The sequence below is a fragment of the Sitophilus oryzae genome, unplaced genomic scaffold (assembly GCF_002938485.1).
Source record: "Sitophilus oryzae breed Bouriz unplaced genomic scaffold, Soryzae_2.0 scaffold_778_pilon_pilon, whole genome shotgun sequence".
In the NCBI taxonomy this organism is placed as follows: Eukaryota; Metazoa; Arthropoda; class Insecta; order Coleoptera; family Curculionidae; genus Sitophilus; species Sitophilus oryzae.
Window position 1 is genome coordinate 91,012 of NW_022147393.1, and position 19,852 is coordinate 110,863.

The 19,852-nt window shown below is 32.1% G+C and overlaps 2 protein-coding genes and 1 pseudogene across 3 annotated transcripts; all 3 read left to right on the forward strand.

Annotated features, from left to right (window-relative positions):
* Nucleotides 1-283: 283 nt before the first annotated feature.
* LOC115888517 (sialin-like) lies at nucleotides 284-7,371 on the forward strand. 2 transcript variants are annotated; one of them, XM_030908266.1, is made up of 8 exons: nucleotides 284-670; nucleotides 721-892; nucleotides 948-1,181; nucleotides 1,234-1,408; nucleotides 3,998-4,252; nucleotides 4,307-4,583; nucleotides 5,891-6,017; nucleotides 6,940-7,371. In XM_030908266.1, exons 1-8 carry the CDS (start codon nucleotides 639-641, stop codon nucleotides 7,111-7,113), a joined length of 1,446 nt encoding a protein of 481 aa, XP_030764126.1. In that variant the 5' UTR covers nucleotides 284-638; the 3' UTR covers nucleotides 7,114-7,371. The 2 variants fall into 2 exon arrangements, with proteins under 2 accessions (XP_030764126.1, XP_030764127.1); XM_030908267.1 differs by having other exon boundaries at nucleotides 948-1,178.
* Nucleotides 7,372-7,742: 371 nt separating this feature from the next.
* Nucleotides 7,743-14,091, forward strand: LOC115888518 (annotated as a pseudogene).
* Nucleotides 14,092-17,418: 3,327 nt separating this feature from the next.
* Nucleotides 17,419-17,987, forward strand: LOC115888514 (sialin-like; the record flags this gene model as incomplete). Its single annotated transcript, XM_030908262.1, has 3 exons — nucleotides 17,419-17,469; nucleotides 17,524-17,757; nucleotides 17,813-17,987. Coding segments are annotated over exons 1-3 (460 nt in total), but the record flags the coding sequence as incomplete, so codon positions are not given.
* Between the last annotated feature and the right edge of the window lie 1,865 nt (nucleotides 17,988-19,852).

Below are 19,852 nucleotides of genomic sequence, written 5' to 3' on the forward strand. Positions count from 1 at the left end.
TATATGGTAAACAACAAAAAATAAATCGATTCGTTATTCCAAAAGCTTCATTTATGCTTTATAATGAGTTTTGCGATAAAACGCAAGATTTTCGAGTTATTTATAAAAAATTGCAGAAAAATATGAAGTTTTTAGATGAAAAACCAAGATTTTCAATCCTAAATAACTCGGAAAATATTAATTTTCTGAAAAAATGTTATAGAACATTTTTTGCTTAGAATTTGGAGGAATTAGAATTCGGAGGTAATACCCTATTTTTATCCTCGCTTACTGGCCTATTAGTTATTAACGGTAAATAATATTTTGCTAAAATATTTGTAGGGCCTCTTTTTATTCAAAGTTAGTGCCAAATAACCATTCTGTCTTTTATTTGATTTATTTTATATCATGTGTAACAAGTGGTAATAATTAACGTTAAATTTACCTAATACCTAGCATCCTTCAGAAATTTTTACCTTTGTATTATTTAAACTTAACCTATGAATTTAACAAGACATTGTCAACGTTTATTTAAATTAGTTTAAATTTTTAGTAAAAACATAACTATTATATATGTAATTTTCTAGTATATAGAGAATTTTATTAGCATGTTTTATGTATATATTTCAACTTAGTAACCTACATGTCTATGACAAATCATGGGCGATCATCAGACTGACAATGGAATTCCGTAAGTATTAAAGCTTTTGAGTATGCTGTTTCATTCGATTTTGTTTTTAGAATGCCTAAATCGGGTTGGAAATTTTGGAAACAAAGAAGAAACATTTTAGCTATTTTAGTTTTTTTCGAATATTTCAACCTTTATTCTGTACGAGTTAACTTAAGTATAGGTATTGTGGCTATGACTCAGGACGTACACGTTACATTGCCAAATGGCACTAAAGAAAATATAGTACGATAAAAACAACACAACTCTAACGTTATATAAAATATATTATTTTTAACAGGGTCCAGAATTCAGCTGGGATAACAAAATCCAAGGTTATTTATTAAGTTCCTTTTTCTATGGATATATAATGACTCAGATTGCTGGTGGATACCTTTCCAAGAAGTTTGGAGGAAAGTTGGTCTTCGGAGGAGGAGTTGCAGGAGCTGCTTTATTCACTTTGCTTAGCCCGTTGTTTGCTACCATAAATGTATATCTTTTTCTGGCTGGAAGAATATTTATGGGAATATTTGTAGTAAATAAACATATTGGTGCTTTCAATCATCTCTACTCAAAGATATTTTAAGGGTGTGACATATTCTAGTTTATTCTATTTGTGGTCCAAATGGATTCCACCTAGCGAAAGAAGCAGATATACCAGTCAATCAACTTCAGGCAGTCAGACCGGAGCCGTTTTTGCCATGGTGTTTTATGCATATCTAGCTGACATCAGTGGATGGAGAAGCATTTTTTATTTTTCAGGTAAAGAGATACAAAGCCTCTACATTTTATTAATTAAAATTAAGTAAATGCACTATATATAGCTAATGGCATATGTATCTTTTAATTTTTCTAATGATGTTTGCTCCATTCCGAGGAAAAAATTTGCCAGAATCATTTAATTTAATTTTCAACTTTTTTTACTTTACGTTTCTTGGACCAGTAATGAGCTAACTCTAATGCTTCGGGTTCACTTTATCACACAGTCTCAGGGCTTTGACAAAAGCCAGTATGTGGGACGGATTTACAATTTTCCATCTCGAATATCAGTCATACCAAACTTCATGGCATGAATGGTTGCCATCTTTGTGCACTCAATGATGAGGCGTTCTGGTAATTCCCCATTTCTCGACAGAATCTGCATTCGCCGTTGTTTCTTGGCGTCAATCTACTATTAAGTGTCCTGTTAGAAACCCCGTGATAATCCGAAGATTGTTCTTACTTAAATCAAGGAAAATTTTTGATTTTTCCGATCGTAACGTAAGTTCTGAGAAATTTCTACGAGTGCCATAGACCGTTGGAAGATTCCCATCATCCCAGGTTACAGATGGAGTCTTTCAGGTTCTTGAGTTCCGCTTTAAATTGGTTTCCACTTGGGGAACAGAACGGTTCTGGTCCAGTTAGCAGATTGTTCGCTCCTTGTCTAGATGGATCGTTTATTTTTCTATTACCTTCTATCCCTTGGTGAGCTGGCACCCAGAGTAAGAAGATTTTGTTTTCTTTGCCTAATGTCTTCTACCTATCACATCCCAGGCATGTTCAATAGGCGGTAAGTCTAGGTGACCTTGCGGGCTACGAAAGAAGGGTTACATTAGCTTGTCGGACAACATTTCTAATAACTGTAGCGGTACATAGTCTGGGATTGTCTTAATGAAAAATTGGATCTATCCAAAAAAAACTAGAGATGACCTGCTTTCAACTGTTATGGAACCCCAATCTATAATGTCTCTAGCTAGCGTAGTCCCACGTTCCATGCAAAACTGAAGTTGGTCCCTTTTTTCATGTCTGCAGTGGTCTCTTCTACGGCCATCGTGAGGCCATAAACAAAAACGTAACTCGTCACTGGAATGAACCCAATTGCAGAAAGCCCTATCTACGTCAGACTTACGTATCTATGTGTATTAGTTAATACCAATACCAATGGCTGGCGGTTTTACTGCAGCCCATAAGCACCAATTTTTCGAAAAACCAATCTAATGGATATCTGTCGAACCCTATACTCATGTCTCATGTCCGATTGCGCTGCTTGTGGTGAAGCCGTATCTATTATTATTTTTAAAGCCCCAGTGCCCCCATGACGTGTATGTACGACGATGTACAGACCACTCTGTCCTACGACGATGTACAAACCGCTCTGTCCAACATCACTGTTGTGCCATTCCGGCCAATTTTGTTTTTAATTTTCCGAAAGGATATCCCAGATTCTCGTAGGCCTACTATACTACCTCGTTCAAATTGAATTAATTGACAATACAAGGCACCTTCCTACAGGAGGCATTGCTAAATGATATTTTCAATACCCCAGAGGGAATAAAAACTGAATATCTCGAAACAAATTCCCAAAAATAATTTGTGGTATAAGAATTCGGATCTTTTTTAAGAGTCCATTAGTCCGAAAAAGTAGCGAAATAAGCGTTCGGCATTTAACGTTTTATGTAAAATTGGCTAGGTATTTTTTCACAAATGAAGAAGGAAATTAAAGATAAAGGATTATACTATATCCGTATTGTAGCACATTTTTAGACAACTTTATTTTAAAAATTTTGATGGTGAAACATCAACAAAATATTCCTTATGTTTGGACTAAATTTTCTCGAAAATAAAGACATAATTTAAAATTCCGTTACAAGTTCCGAGTTTTGTGATTACAGTGATATATAATTTATATGGTTTTGTAACAAATTGCTCGCTATTTAATGACAAATGCTGAAGCTCTGTAACCTTAATCAAGCCTTAATCAAAGCACGTGTGTTTGTAATTTTGGGTGTGGCTTAACACGACCAGATCGGACTAAGCCTTATACAGAATTCTGAAATATATTATATATTTCCTTCGGCCACAGACCCGCTTTACCCGACTCCTGAGAGCGATCCGAAAGTACAGCGTAATAGACTCTTAAAGTGTTGGTTGTAATGAAATCTTTCCCCATTACAGCATCCCAAAAGTGCCAATTCATTAGTTTTTCAAATGTCTTTAATCTACAGAATATAAAATCGGTGGGCTTGAAGATCTTTGCATATAATAGTTTAGGCGCTCCCTCTCAGCCTCCAAATTTTCGGTATATATCCTAGAGCCAAACTAATCCATGGTATTGTGTATTAAGTTTGCTCGTGAATAGGTCTGGTTTTAGTTAGAACAACATTCTGCAAATGCTGTCCGGTTTGAATGATTTGTATGGTTCGATTGGGCTTATTTTCGGACACTTTGTTGCTTGCACCAGGCTTGCACCAAACATTGTGCAAGCAAAATAAATAGACAATGGAAATCCATTTATTTTTAGTTTTAATACTGAATCTCATTGTCTACCATATTCGAAGTAATACCATTTAACTTATATATTTCGCTTTTAAGGTGGAATGGCTTTAATTTGGTCCCTAATCTGGATTATATTAATAAAGGAATCCCCAGAATCTGACAAGTGGATATCACATTCCGAATTGCATTATATTCAGCAATCACTGAAAGATGCGAAACCTGTCGAATCCTTTCCAGTACCGTGGAAAAATATTTTAATATGTAAAGCAGTATGGGCATTACAGGTAGCAATATTTTGCGAAGCTTGGGGATTTTATACTTTACTCACGCTACTGCCAAAGTATTACAAAGGTAAATTTTAAAATTATACGTAAAAACAGGACTACATAACTACTAGCATTTCAGATGTACATAATTTCGTCATTTCGAAATCAGGAATACTTTCTGCGTTGCCCTACTTGGTTTTAGCCATAATGATGCAAGTTACAGGTCACCTGGCAGACAAGATTGTGCAGTGGAACATTTTAGGCATTACCTATGCCAGAAAAACTTTTATGGCTTTAGGCTTTCTGTGTCAATCATGTCTCATGTTGGGTGCGGCGTTCTGGGAGGAAGCAACTGGAAATGTTATCTGCTTAGTACTTGCAGTAGGAATGGATTCCTTTGCTTTAACTATTATAAGGTATCGTTGACCAGAGCTGCAAGCTCACAGAAAACTTAAGTCTTCTGTTGATTTAAATCATTTTAATGACTTAAGTCATTTGATTTTAAGTCATTTTTCGAAAGCAGACTTAAAACTTAAAATTTAAGTGTTTTTCAAAATGACTTGTGATTTAAATTTTTAATCTGAAATAGAAAAAGGTTTAAGTCTTTTTATAAAAGGCTTAAGTCAGATTTTTATATGTTTTTATGATAAAATTTTAACCGCAGCATTAGTTTTTGAACTATTAGGCCGCAGCCAAGCAGCAGAATAAAAAAAGCAATGCTCAATGCCAATAAGAAAAAAAAATCGTTATTTTTCGGAACTTGTTGGGAATTAATCTTGATTATTTGTTGTGTTACGCGTGCGTAACAAAAAAAATATTTTCAAAAAAAAATATTTTTTTTAGATATTAACTGTACTACTTATGTTTTTTTTTTAAATACCAACATCTCAGTGAAAATAAATATATAAACCAACATATCAGTGAAAATAAATATAGAGTGTTATATATTTTCGAGAAGCCCATGCCAAGCTGAATCAGGAAATTTAAAAATATACAGGGGGTTCTATTTAAAAAAACAGAAGTATAGTTAATATCTAAAAAAATATTTTTTTCGAAAAAAGTCTGACTACGCCACTGCATTCTACACAGAAAAGTGCCTTTAGAATGTATAATTCGTTTTTGCGTAGTAGCTGAAATAAACAAACTATCGAACATCTTCAAAAAGTACAAAATTTGAGAATCCCCCTGTAGCTTCAAAACCGATCAAGATAGCCACGATCCGTTTGCGGCATTGTGATTTTTTCAAAAAAAGAACCCGAGACTACAGTATCAAAATTTGAATATTTCTTATGGTTTCCTAGATACCCTATAGAAACAAGCAAAATGGTCCACCCCTGAACTCTTTCCAAATAAATTCTATTACTATAATTTAATTACACTTGATTTCTTTCACTGATTTATCCCAATCGATTTACAGTATGCATTTGAAAAGCCATTATTTACAGTATCCATTTTTTTCTAATTTGATTTGAATGCATACTATTATTCGTCTTAAAAAGCTCTACCTTTTGCTACCTAAATAAGCGGGAATATCGATGAGCATTTGATTATTATTATGAGCATTTAAAAATGGGAAAACGATAAAAGTCCATACGTAATTTGAATTAAAAAGCTCCGAACAACCCCCCCCACCCCCCCCGTTTTTGGACACTCATCATTTTTCCCGTGTACTCTTCATTTGGCATGCTTTATACATACACTTATTAACATAGGAAATTTTTAGTGTAAATGTCTTGGATCTCGCACCAGTTAATGCAAGTATCTTAATTGGACTAGTATACACGTGGGGTGTTATACCTGGTATCATGAGTCCCATTATAGCAGGATATTTAATTTCTACTGATAACCATGTAAGTCTACTTTCAATAGCATTCATTCAAATTTAAACCTTTGCTTTTATTTTTTCTCTTTATTGCTTTACTTCATTGTTTTTATCTAGAAAAAGCAAATATTTCAGAAAATTGCATCTAAAATTTGTAAGCATCTTATTGTTGAAAATAATATACAGGGTGGTCCGAACTGTATTCCGGAAACTAATGACATGTTTCTATTTCCATATTAAATATCTTGAGAAAGGTGCCCCGTGACGTAAAGGTACAGGCTCTCGTCTACCAATCTCAAGGTGTGGGTTCGATTTCCACACCCGGCATTTCATCAGCCGACTATTTTTATTAAAATAAAAATAGTTTGGGTACCTAGGTCGACTCAGCTTTAAATGAGTACTTGGGATTCACAATCCTGAGGTAATAATAGGCGGTTGGAGCGTAGTGCTAGCCACATTACCTTCCTTGTATACCGAACGACTCTAGTATAGCAAGCTGTACCTTGCTACTAAGGCGTTAAACGCTATATACGGGAGCTATTATTATTATAATATCTTGAGAACGGTTGTTGCTCGTAGCGATTTTTACCAAGAGACATTTTTTACGTAAAAAGTCACGAAAATGTGTATTTTTTCACTTAGTAGTTATATACAGGACGAAAAGTTCGAATTCATATTAATAAAAGTTTTAATGCTCTATTTTTGCCATTAATAAATTTGTGCCATTAATAAATGCCAATAATAAACCATTTACCTCTAAATAAACACAATGTCATCAAAATATTTTCTTCTTATCAAGAATTCTTTTGGTGCTGACTGGTGGAGATTAATGGTAATTAACACTTTTTTTGGAAAACTCTAATTTAAGCTTTTTTTGAAATTCACTATCAAAGACTGTTTGATCACAGTTTATGACTTTTCAAGTTTAAGTCTTGAAATGTAATTTTTAGACTGTACAACAATGGAGAGTTATATTCTATATAACAGCAAGTTTGTACCTGTTTGGAGCATTATTCTTTGTGATTTTTGCATCGGGATTAAGGCAGTCTTGGGATATTCCACCAAAAATTGATCCTAATGATTCCACCAGGATAGAGAACCCTGGCATTAGTAGAAATAATTGAATATATTTTAACTGTATTTAATACTTTATTATTTATTTAAAAATGTTTTAGTGATATTATAGTGTAAAAATATGATCTACCTTCAAATAAACTAAGTATAATACTTTAAGAAATGTATTTGACTTATTGACTTTATTGTAAATTTTAAAAACAAAAAAAAATCGTGAAAACTAACACTAACTGAATTTTTTGAAATCAGCTGAAATGTACCAAGCCAATAATAACTTGTTGATTCCAATGACATATTTTTACCTACACATAAAATGATAACAGCACTTTTGGTATGATTTGGTTATAAAATTTATAAAACCAAATTTTTCAAATCAAAAAATTAAGTTATCAACACTTAAAATACATATACTGATAGAAGGACTTTATTAAATTGTGAAAATAATTTTAATATAAATTATTTCTTAAGTTAATAATCAACGTTAAAATATCTTTGCTAAAATATTTTTGAGTTCCAAATAAACATTGTGTATTATTTGACTTATTTTATTTTCTGTATTGTTTAATAATTAACTTTAAGTTTACCTTAGCATGCTGTAGACATTTTTATCTTTGTATTATTAAAACTTAACACGGCATTGTTAATGTTTATTTAAATTAGTTAAAGTTTGAATCTTTAGTAAAGACAGAACTATTATATATGTAATTTTGTAGTTAAAGAGCATTTTATAGATATATTTTATATATCTAATTATCTACTTAATGCGTAACTTAGTAACTTACATGTCTATAACAAAACATGGGCGATCTTCAAATTGATAATGGAATTCCGTAAGTACTTATTATACCTTTTTAATATGCTGTTTTATTCGATTATGTTTTTAGAACACCTAAATCGGGTTGGAAATTTTGGACACAAAGAAGAAACATTTTAGCTATTGTAGCCTTTTTTGGATATTTTAACATCTATTCTTTACGAGCTAACTTAAGTATCGGTATTGTGGCTATGACACAGGACATACACATTACATTGCCAAATGGCACTGAAGAAAATATAGTAGGATAAGAATACAAAACTACAACGTTATATAAACTATATTCTTTTAAACAGGGTCCAGAATTCAGCTGGGATAACAAAATTCAAGGTTATTTATTAAGTTCCTTTTTCTATGGATATATAATGACCCAGATTATTGGTGGATACCTTTCCAAGAGGTTTGGAGGAAAGTTAATCTTTGGAGGAGGTGTTGCAGGAGCTTCTTTCTTCTCTTTGCTTTGTCCGTTGTTTGCTACCACAAATGTCTATCTTCTTCTGGCTGGAAGAATTTTAATGGGAATATTTGTGGTAACTTAAGATGTCGGGTGATTTCAATCCTCTGTAGTCAAATCTATTTTAAGGGAGTGACATATTCTAGTCTATTCTATTTGTGGGCCAAGTGGATTCCACCTAGTGAAAGAAGCAGATATATTAGTCAAGCAAACTCAGGCAGTCAGACCGGAACCGTTTTTGCCATGATGTTTTACGCATATCTAGCTGACGTCAGTGGATGGAGAAGCATTTTTTATTTGTCAGGTAAAAAAATATAAAGACTCTACATTTTTACAATTAAAACTAAGTTAAAGCACTATACGTGGTGTACCAGGCTGAGCGTGCATTAGAGAACTACAATATCTAGATCGGAGATTTTTGCACATCATTGTTTCACGAACGATGTCTATCGACTGAAAATATTTTCAATATGGCGGCACTTCCGGAAATACCGGAAGTTGACAGCAACTTTCTTATTTTAAATGGGTGCCCCTATTTTATATTACATACTTATAAATTCTTTGTAAAATTTTACGAATTTTGATATTAACACTCTATACCCAACATCAACCGCTTTTGAGAAAAAAAAATGTATAGTGTATAAATAAAAATATAAAAAGTGTATAGCCTAAACGTCAAATTTAGTGATTATAACAGCTACTGTGCCATAAAGAGAAGACATGTGGCTATCTATTTCAAAAATTAAATTGTTCGCATGTCATATAATAATGACCGCAGCTGTCAAGGAATTGAGCAATTAAAAAATTATCATAAATCTTTTTTTTTCAAATAGAAACCCACTTTTTTATTTCACTAGTGTAAAGACTTTTCAATTCGTTACTTTTTGACAATACATGTTCCTATACCTGAAATAAATTGTTTTTAAGTTATTTAAAATTTAGTTTTAAAGCGTATATTTTTCTTGATTTTAACCAGTAGTATATGACTTTAAACGTTAAGTGATGTAAAACAAGAGATCTGGTCATGTCATATTGTGATACTTTGTTCCAAAAGCAGTATATTATCGATCATCATTTCGAAGCCAAATTTGCGCTGTTTTTTTTTTTTTTGATAATACCGGTATATTATTAATATCAACTATTAAAATATCACCACTAAAGAGCGAAAATACGAGATATATTTTTATAAATACACTTTTTAACTCTTAAGGGCAGGTATTATAATATATTATAATATTGGAAATTGAAATAACTGGTGTTCTGACAGATGGAAAGAAATTGTCTGACTGTTTGACACTTAATGTCAAAGGAAGCTAGATAAAATCAAGAAAAACATATGTTTTCAAACTAAATCTTAAATAACTTAAAAACCATTTATTTTAAGTATAGGAACATGTATACTCAAAAGGTAACAAATTGGAAAACTTTTTCACTAGTGAAACAAAAAAAGTGGATTTCCATTTAAAGAAATGATTTATGATAATTTTTAATCGCTCAGTTCCATGACAGCTACCGCCATTATTATACAATTTAATTTTTGAAATAGATGGCCTTTTTGAAATCACTAAATTTTACTTTAGGTTTACAAATTTTTTTTGGCAGACATTTTTTTCGTCCAAAAATTGTAAATATTTTTTTTCTCAAAAACGAGTAATGTTAGGTTATAGAGTGTTTAATATCAATATTTATCGAATTTTCAGTGTGTGTATGTATTGTTTTTTTGAATGTTTTGTATGTATTGTTTTTTTGAATGTAATAAAAAATGGGGGTACCCGTTTAAAATAAGAAAGTTGCTGCCAACTTCCACAATATTGAAAATATCTCTAATCGATAGATCTTGTTGTAAAACAATGGTGTGCGAAAAATCTCCGATCTAGATATTGTGGTTCTCTAGAAACTTCTAATGTACGCTCAGCCTGGGGCACCCTGTATATTGTTAATGCTATTTAGATATATTTTAGAAATTTTGTAACGATGATAAAAATTGATAATGATAATGATTTTTTTCCTAATTTATTATTAGGCTCCGTTTCAAAAAACCTTATATGCCACAATAAAACAATCAAGCAACGCTCAACACTTCGGGTTTGTTTATCTATAGGTTGTCGAGAGAGTACCAATAAATAGGATGTGTTCCATGGTCAGCACCGCATCACAGTCACACTTGTATTATTTTGAGCAGATTATATATCGAGGTATTAGGGCAAAGGGCGAAATGGCCGAAAGTTGCGAAGGAGTCTAAAATTTCTAGTTATGCCACTGGTCAACGTGTACTTGGCAGGTGGTTCATCGAACTATTAGTTTTATAGAAAACGTTTCTAGTGTGTTAGAAGTGCTAGTGACAAGACAGTTGATTTGACTATGAGACCTTATGATATATTGACTATGAGACCTTAAGGTGGCTACACACACTACTGCAAGCTTGACAAGCATGCTCGAACAATCTTTTTGTCTAAGCCATGCATAATTTACCTTCGCCGTCACACGGTACATGCATTCTCGAATAAGCTTCAGTTTATGCCGTGAAAAAGAAGAAGGAATTCTGAAGAGATTTATCTTTTTAATAACGGCATCCTTATCGGCTTGGCTGTCAATTAATCTATACTTATTAAGTCAAATTTTGTATGCTGCATCCTTCTTCATCCTATCATGATATTCTGATGATTTAATTCGCCAAAAACACGGCTGATTTTCGTATGCGCGAATAAAATCTTCCAATAATCCTCGATTGCTCCTTTTCAGATCGCTAGACATGATGGTGACGCGACGTACAGGTCATTTACGATCACGGACTGAACTAATTGTTTGTACAAGCTGAATATATGTGGTACACAGGTATCGTTTCGCTTGCGCAAGCATGGCTTATCCAAGCTTGCATGATTCAAATTCAATCAATTATCAAGCGGCTTGCACAATTAAAATGCTTGCGCAAATTTCCCTACAGACGCTACAGTTTGCTTGTACAAAAAGATTGTTCATGCGTGCTTGTCAAGCTTGTAGTAGTGTGTGTAGCCACCTTTGAGAGTATTTTTACTTTAAGTCTAGCACATTCTCAGGTTTATTAATTCCGCATTCTGAAGGATTATCAATATCATGATATCAAGGGTTGTGTAATACGTATTCCAACTTTGATGCTCTTTTTCGAGCATAACCTCTATAAAAGATTTTGAGATCCAGAACAGTTGGTGAGTAATCCATTCAATTTTAAGAAGCATGCCTGTATACTCAAATCTCTCTTGAGTATTATTATGATTACCCTTATTATTTTGCATTACCACTTACATCATAATACCATATAGCTTATGTATTTTCCTTTTAAGGTGGATTGGCTTTAACTTGGTTCCTACTCTGGGTTGTATTAATACAGGAATCGCCAGAATCTGACAAGTGGATATCAAATTCCGAATTGCAATATATTCAGCAATCACTGAAAGATTTCAAAACCAACCGAATCCTTTTCAGTACCGTGGATAAATATTTTAACATGCAAAGCAGTGTGGGCGTTACAGGTGGCAGTATTTTGTGAATCTTGGGGATTCTATACTCTACTCACCCTACTTCCTAAGTATTTCAAAGGTGATTTTTGAAATTATGTATGAAACGAGAAAGCCATAACTATTAGCTTTTCAGATGTATTTAACTTCGACATTTCGAAATCAGGAATACTTTCTGCGTTGCCCTACTTGTTTTTAGCCATAATGATGCAAGTTACAGGTCAGCTGGCAGACAGGGTTGTGCAATGGAATCTTTTAAGTGTAACCTGGGCAAGAAAAACGTTTATGGCTGTGGGGTTTTTGTTGCAAACCTGTCTCATGATGGGTGCGGCATTTTGGGGACAAGCAACTGGAACTGTTCTTTGTTTAGTACTTGCGGTAGGAATGGGTTCCTTTGCTATAGTTATTATAAGGTATTATTGACATTGCACTAAAAAAATAAACTAAGCTAGAAAAGTTACCGAAAAACAAATATTATATAACCCAGTTGATATTTGACTTTGGCACTGCTTGACTTTGGCATTGGTTGACTTTGGCATTTGACAATATTTTAGGATTTGGCAATAAACTGTAAACTTGCCAGACAATCCCTGTTCATTAATTTTTAATTACACTCATAGTGGAGTGCCCAGAGACTTTTACCTCGGAATTCAATTACTGTGAATGTATTAATATGAAACCTTCTGTATTGTGTTTTATAGATAAAATACTAAAATGTTTACCCTTTTTTTTTGTTGCTTTTAATTTTTTATTTTAGTAATTTTAGTAAATTCTTTATTATTTCCTTCTTAATTTTTTGATTTTTTTAATTCTTTTTGTAAGTAAATTTATTGAAATAAACAAATCTAATGCATAAACTATACCTATTCTGCTTATATTCTAATCATTGAAATTTTGATTGAAATCGAATTATACAGAGTGGCGCGTCATATACGACGCGGTTTTTGCATGGAGAACAAAAGTTTATATTGAAGTGCAATTTTGTGAACTGAAGACAATTTAAAGCATTTTCTAAAATTATGTAGAGTTCTACAGGGTGTCCCCAAAAAAAGTTACACATCTAAGTTATGTTTTTTTTGTAATGGAACACCCTATATATTAATTGATTTTTGGATTCTAGTAAAAAAATAAAGTTTCATTTCATTGTCTCGATTAGAAGTTCTCATACCTCATACGAAGGTCTCTGGACATCTAGATTGACGTCCTCATGGACGTGGTCATAATTCAAAAACCACTTAGTATACTCTATGGTATTAAGGTATTTTTGGAACCTGAATTATAGCAAATTCACTGAAATAAACAATTATAGATATATATTTGACTCATACTGTATACCTATAAAAATATTTTTGAAATGTGAACTACCATTAAACACATATTTTGTAAAAGGTTTGGAGTGAAAATCTCAAATAGAAATCCTGATACAGAGCTTTTCCGGAATGCGGAGCCATCTTGTATGTATGCATTTGTATATGTGTGTTTGTTTAAATACTAAAGTGAAAGCAACGAATTTAAATGGGTAAAGTTGGTAATATATCTTATTAACAATAAAATGCAAAAAGTTTCATAAAAATTCGTTCACAGTAAATGAATTCCGAGGTTTGTATCCCGTAAAGGCTTAAAGCACTCCACTATCAATTTTGTTCACTGATTTATTTCAATAGATTTACAGTATGCATTTGTTATGCTTTATACACTTAATAACATAGGAAATTTTTAGTGTAAATGTCTTGGATATCGCACCAGTTAATGGAAGCATTTTAATTGGACTAGTAAACACGTGGGGTAGTGTACCTGGTATCATAAGTCCCATAATAGCAGGATATATTATTTCTACTGATAACCCTGTAAGTCTACTTTCATTAACATAATTTAACTTTGATTTTATATTTGTTGCTTTGCTTTATTATTTTTATTCAGCAAATGAAAATAATGCTCAAATCTGTAAATAGTATTAGTTTAGTGATAAATTTAAGATTTCAAAAAATATATTTTTTAGACTGTACAACAATGGAGAGTTATATTCTTTATAACAGCAAGTTTGTACCTATTTGGAGCAATATTCTTTATGGGTTTTGCGTCGGGATTAAGACAGTCTTGGGATATTCAGCCAAAAATTGATACTAAGGAATCCACCAGAACAGAGAAACCTGTGATTAGTGAAAATAGATGAATATATTTGAAACTTTATTATATATTTAAAATGCCTTTGTGATATTATTGAGTGTAAATAAGATCGATCTTCAGATGAATTAACTATAATGCATTAAAAGAAATATTTGACTTTGATTTTATTGTAAATTTTAAGAACAAAAAAAATGAAAAAACTATGAATAATATTAATTCATATTTTTCATTAACATTTTTTTTATTTTTCAAGTCATTTTCATAAATATTTAAATCAATATTGTCGATTTATGACTTAAGTTTTGTGACTTATATTTTTGACTTGAATCATGATAAACTGAGAGTTAAGTCGACAAAATGACTTAAAATAATCACCGCCAAGTCAATCAAGGCAGCCACAATTTACTTTAAAAGCTTATTTTTGAAAAATGTTAAAACAAATTTTCTTGTATTACCGCTTGCCGATTTTCCAATTTTTGGTCAAATTTAAAGTGTGATATTTTTGTTATTTTTAGCCCTATTTTCATGAATTTTTAGCAAGCTGTATATAACTATATCAATTCGTAAACTAAGTTTTTTATAAACTATTGTATTTGGCCTATTATACAGGGTTAATCACGGGGTAGTTTTTTTACCTTTACTTTAAAACACCCTGTGCAATAATTTAATCTATAAAATTTCCTAAAATATAATTTTACGGTCAGAACCATGTCTCCTAAGCTTTTTGTTTTTTGATTCATGTCAATACATGCTTTGATTAATTTTTAAGAGCGAAATGAACTGATCAATTTGCAATTTTTTCAATTATCATTACTATTTTATGTAATTTTTTAATATGACGAGATGGATTTGACGACTATTGTCGTAACGTCATATTACACTGCACTGTATACTCTGTACTAAAGAAAAAAAAAATAAAGACAAACAATTAACGATACAATCCTGGTTTAATAAACATTAATAACGATAACAGAATTAACGATATTAAATAAAAAATATGTTATACTCATGTACACAAACAGAAAAAAAATTGTAAAAAATACCTTCATACTTTGCATTGCCTCTCTTGGCTGCTATAACTGCCTGTATACGTCCGTTCATACTGTCATTGAGGCTGCATATATCATATTGCGTTATGTTTTCCCATTCTTCTTTAAGGACCAAGCGAAGTTCATTTAATGAAGCTGGTACCGCTTCGTGAACTCTCTCCTTCCAAGCGTTTCCCAAACGTCGAACATGATGGGCAGTTAATAGTAGCAAAGATTATAAACTTTGTTTTTTCTTTATAGTTTATCATGGTTCCAATTTTCGAAATCGGACACTAGTTAGGTTACTAGTTTGCGCACATAGCACGCCCACTTATGGCCTCTAAAATTGTGCACAGCGCCTGACCGGCACAGTTATTAGAGAGATATCGGAAAACCGAATAGCGTCATGCAGTATTTACGCGTACCTTATCATGGTTACGATATGCGCGAGTCAATTTTTAACGCAACCCCCGCTAATAACGTTACCGCCTGACGTAATTTGCGGATCAGTTACATCAAGCGCTATTTCTAAATAACGTTCAAAAATTGCTTAAATGGGCATGTGCGGGTACATTTGACAATCGGGGCCGGCCGGCGAGCGGCGAGATCTTTTATTTTAGGTTATGTTTGAATTGTTTTGAATTATTACTTTAGTTTTATTAGGTAATTTGATATTTAAGTAGCTGGGATAAGTTTTAATTAAATAAATATGGCCCAAAATATGGATTCCACCTCTTCCATTATTAAAGAACCTATAAAGAGGCTTAGGTTTACAGCAGATGACGACTTAGCCCTTCTAAGAGAATTTCTTACTTGTTGCTCTAAACCCACTGGCAGACGTTGAACAATAAAGTACTGGAAGTAAGCACTTTAGCCCTTTAGTTTTAAAATACCTAGTAAACAAAACAATTTCAAAGTTTTAAATTCAAAGTTAGGTTAAGTTTAAATAGCGGACGCGGACACGACGCGAACAGAATTCTTTCCGATCCGATAACTATAAATGAAGAGAGTTAATACCACCTCACGTAAAGGAAATAACACCTGGCCTTATTAACGCCCATGCACGCTATTCGGTTTAGCGATATCTCTCTATTACGCTGTTTATTGTTATTTTACGCGAGTTTATTTTTGCGCACAGGAAATTTTGTCGTTTGCACATCGTCATAAAAAACAATTTTCGTACCACGAATTAGGGATAAGATTTTTTATCTGTATACATATAGTTTACCTAATCTGTGATAGTAGTGTCGTAGTATAGAGTTCACAATAACCACCAAAGCCGCCTTGTCATATTGAAAAATAACTTCAAAAGAAATAATAATTGAAAAAATTGCAAATTGTTGGTGGCAAGTTCATTTTGGCTCTTAAAAATTAACCAAGACGTGTATTGACATGATCCAAAAAACAAAATGCTCTGGAGACATGGTTCTGACCGTAAAAGTATATTTTAGGAAAATTTACACACGAAATTATTGCACTGGGTGTTTTAAAGTTAAGGTAAAAAAACAGCCCCTCGATTAACTCTGTATAATATGCCAAATACTAAAGTTCATAAAAAACTGAGTTTACGAATAAAAGTTGATAAATTTATATACAGCTTGTTAAAAAATTCATGAAAATGTTGCTAAAAATAACAAAAATATAACACTTTAAATAAGATCAAAGGTATATAATAATACCAGTCAAAATGAAAATTCCAAGTTTATTTTTTTCACAGTCACAATACCTTTCAACATAAATTCAATTTAAATCTAGTTCTCAAACAATCTCACTTTCTCGTGAAGATAATTTTGATATAAATCCATTTTTTATGTTGGCTGTTAAAAATTAACATGAAAATATTTTGCCAAAATATGTTTATTGCTATAAAAACATCGTGTCCTTTATTTGACTTATTTTATATCAAGTGCCAATCCATTTTTTATGTTAATTGTTAATAATTAATTTTAAGCTTGCCTTAGCATTATGTAGAAATTTTTATTTTTGTATTACAGAATATAATGAAATATTTTCAATGTTTATTTAAACGGTGCAATAAGTCTTTAATTAAGATATAAATATTATATATATGAAATTTTTTATTAGGTATGTCATTAGTATTTAATTCGGAGAGATGCAAGTAATATTTTAAAAACATCTTTTATATTTTACTTGATCAACATAGTAACTAAGATACCTATACGAAATCATGAGAGACAATCAGCTGTGTAATCAAATTGATAATAGAACCGCGTAAGTATTAAATATTTTAATACTTACTTATTTCAAACGACCTTAATTTTTTAATATACCGTTGCATTCGATTTGGTTTTCAGAACACCCACCTCGAATTGGAAATTTTGGAAACAAAGACGATACATTTTGGCTATCTTAGTCTTTTTCGGATATGTAAACATTTATTCTTTACGAGTTAACTTAGTGTGCCAGGTATCGTGGCTATGGCCCAGGATAGACATGTTACGTTTCCAAATGGCACTGAAGCAAATATAGTACGTTAAAAATGCAAAACTTTAACGTTATATAAATTATATTCATTTAAACAGGGTCCAGAATTTTCATGGGACAACAAAATTCAAGGTTACCTGTTAAGTTCCTTTTTCTATGGTTATATAATCACTCAAATTGTTGGTGGATATCTTTCCAGAAGGTTTGGAGGAAAGCTGATCTTCGGAGGAGGCGTTGCAGGAGCTGCTTTCTTTACTTTGCTTAGCCCGTTGTTAGCTACCATAAACGTATATCTTCTTCTGGCTGGAAGAACTTTAATGGGAATATTTGAGGTAACTCTAAACGTGTTGGGTGCTTTCAATCATCTCTACTCAAAGATATTTTAAGGGCGTGACATATTCGAGTTTATTCTATTTGTGGGCCAAGTGGATTCCACCTAGTGAAAGAAGCAGATATGCCAGTCAATCAACTTCAGGCAGTTATGCTGGAGCCGTTTTTGCCATGATGTTTTACGCATATCTAGCTGACAGCAGTGGATGGAGATGCATCTTTTATTTTTCATGTAAGGAAGTATAGAGAGACTTCATTTTATTTATTAAATCTAAGTAAATATACGGTATTATACCGCGGTATTATTACTGGTAATGTCATATGTATTTCTAAATTTTTCCAAAGCTCATTGTAATTTAATTTTCTATTCATATACTCAACCTCACCGCATGAGTTTATATTCGAAAGTCGAAGGTAAAATATAATCATGGGCGAACAATATTATTTATTTATTTTATTTTATTTTACTCCTTATAAACACCTACTGAGGTAGCTACATGCAAAGGCCTAAAAAAAAACAGATACAATCACAATTACTTAAAACTAGACAAATCAATATGTAAAATCAACATGCAAAAGTACATAAAAATAATTTATATACATAAAATATATATCTATATTATATATATATATATATATATATATATAATATATATATATATATACAATATATATATATATATATATATATATATATATATATATATATATATAATAAAGATACTTAATAAAGTACATAAATCTAATTTATAGAATGTGCAATAAAAAAACAATGAAATCTATCACACCAGATTTGTCTCCTGATACAACAACAAGATGCGTCTAAGTTCGCCAAACTTAATGTTAAACATATCGGCAATTGTGTTCCCAGACAACATATCGTTACAAATGGTGAGCATAAACGTGAATGGCGAGGAGCTTTATCACTTATCACAATCAATATAAAAAAAATAAACTCACTCACTCTCAACCTAATCTGTGGTAACCTAAATTTGATGCTCTTAATCAGACCACAGTCAGCATATTTTAAATTATTAAGAATGTTATATTATATAAAGATGACAGCCTGTGTCCTTCTCCTAGAGACCATCGAAGTTAACTGAAATGTTTCCAATATTGATCTGTAAGAGAAGGAAACGTTTTTGAACCTTCTCAATCTCGTTACTGTGAGTGTAACAATTGGGAGACCAGATATTTGACGCATATTCAAGATGCGGTCTTACTTAAGAGAGGTATAAAGTATAAAGTCTTGTAATTAATTGTATATCGAAATCTTTACTATTACGCATAACAAAACCAAGAATCCTATATGTCTTGTTAATCAGGTAGTTGTAATGATTGTTAAATTTAAAAATATTTTGTCCTGAAAAACCACTCCCAACCTTACAACTTCCAATATAGTAGTCTTCAATGACTGTATTGATCTTCCGGGAAAAAGAAACAACACAGCACTTTCCAGTATTAACAAATATCTTGTTCTCCTTAAACCAGTCCAGAGCTAAGTTCAAATCACTTTGGAGAGCCCTAGTATCATCAATATTATTAATTGGTTTAAATAATCTAAAATCATCCGTAAACAACAGCTCCAAAGACACCCTCAGCCTCTCAGGCAAATCATTAACAAAAATTAAAAACAAAAGAGGGCCTAATATACTGCCCTGGGTACCCCGGAGGTGGCAACATATTGATTGGAATAAACATTACCTATCTTTACTCTTTGAACTCTCGAAGTTAAGTATGAAGTTAAAAACCACAGCGACTCAGCTGATTATCATTTCGGATTCCTCCAAAGTGCAACGGATTCATTATCATTCAACGGGTTCAACACAGCTTTAATGTTTTATTTTAAGCGTGTCTCTGGGTTGGTACATGTGACATGTTCTTTAGTTTTTGACTTCATATTCATATGTAATTTAGAGTAGTAATGGCCCGTGTAAAACCTTAGCCATCTTAGGTTCGCAGACGATATGGTCTTGCTGAGCACCGACATTCAAGAACTGAACACCATGCTAAAAGAGCTAAATGATCAATCCGAGAAAATTGGCCTTAAAATGAACTTGAAGAAGACCAAGATAATGAGCAACAATAGCCATAATA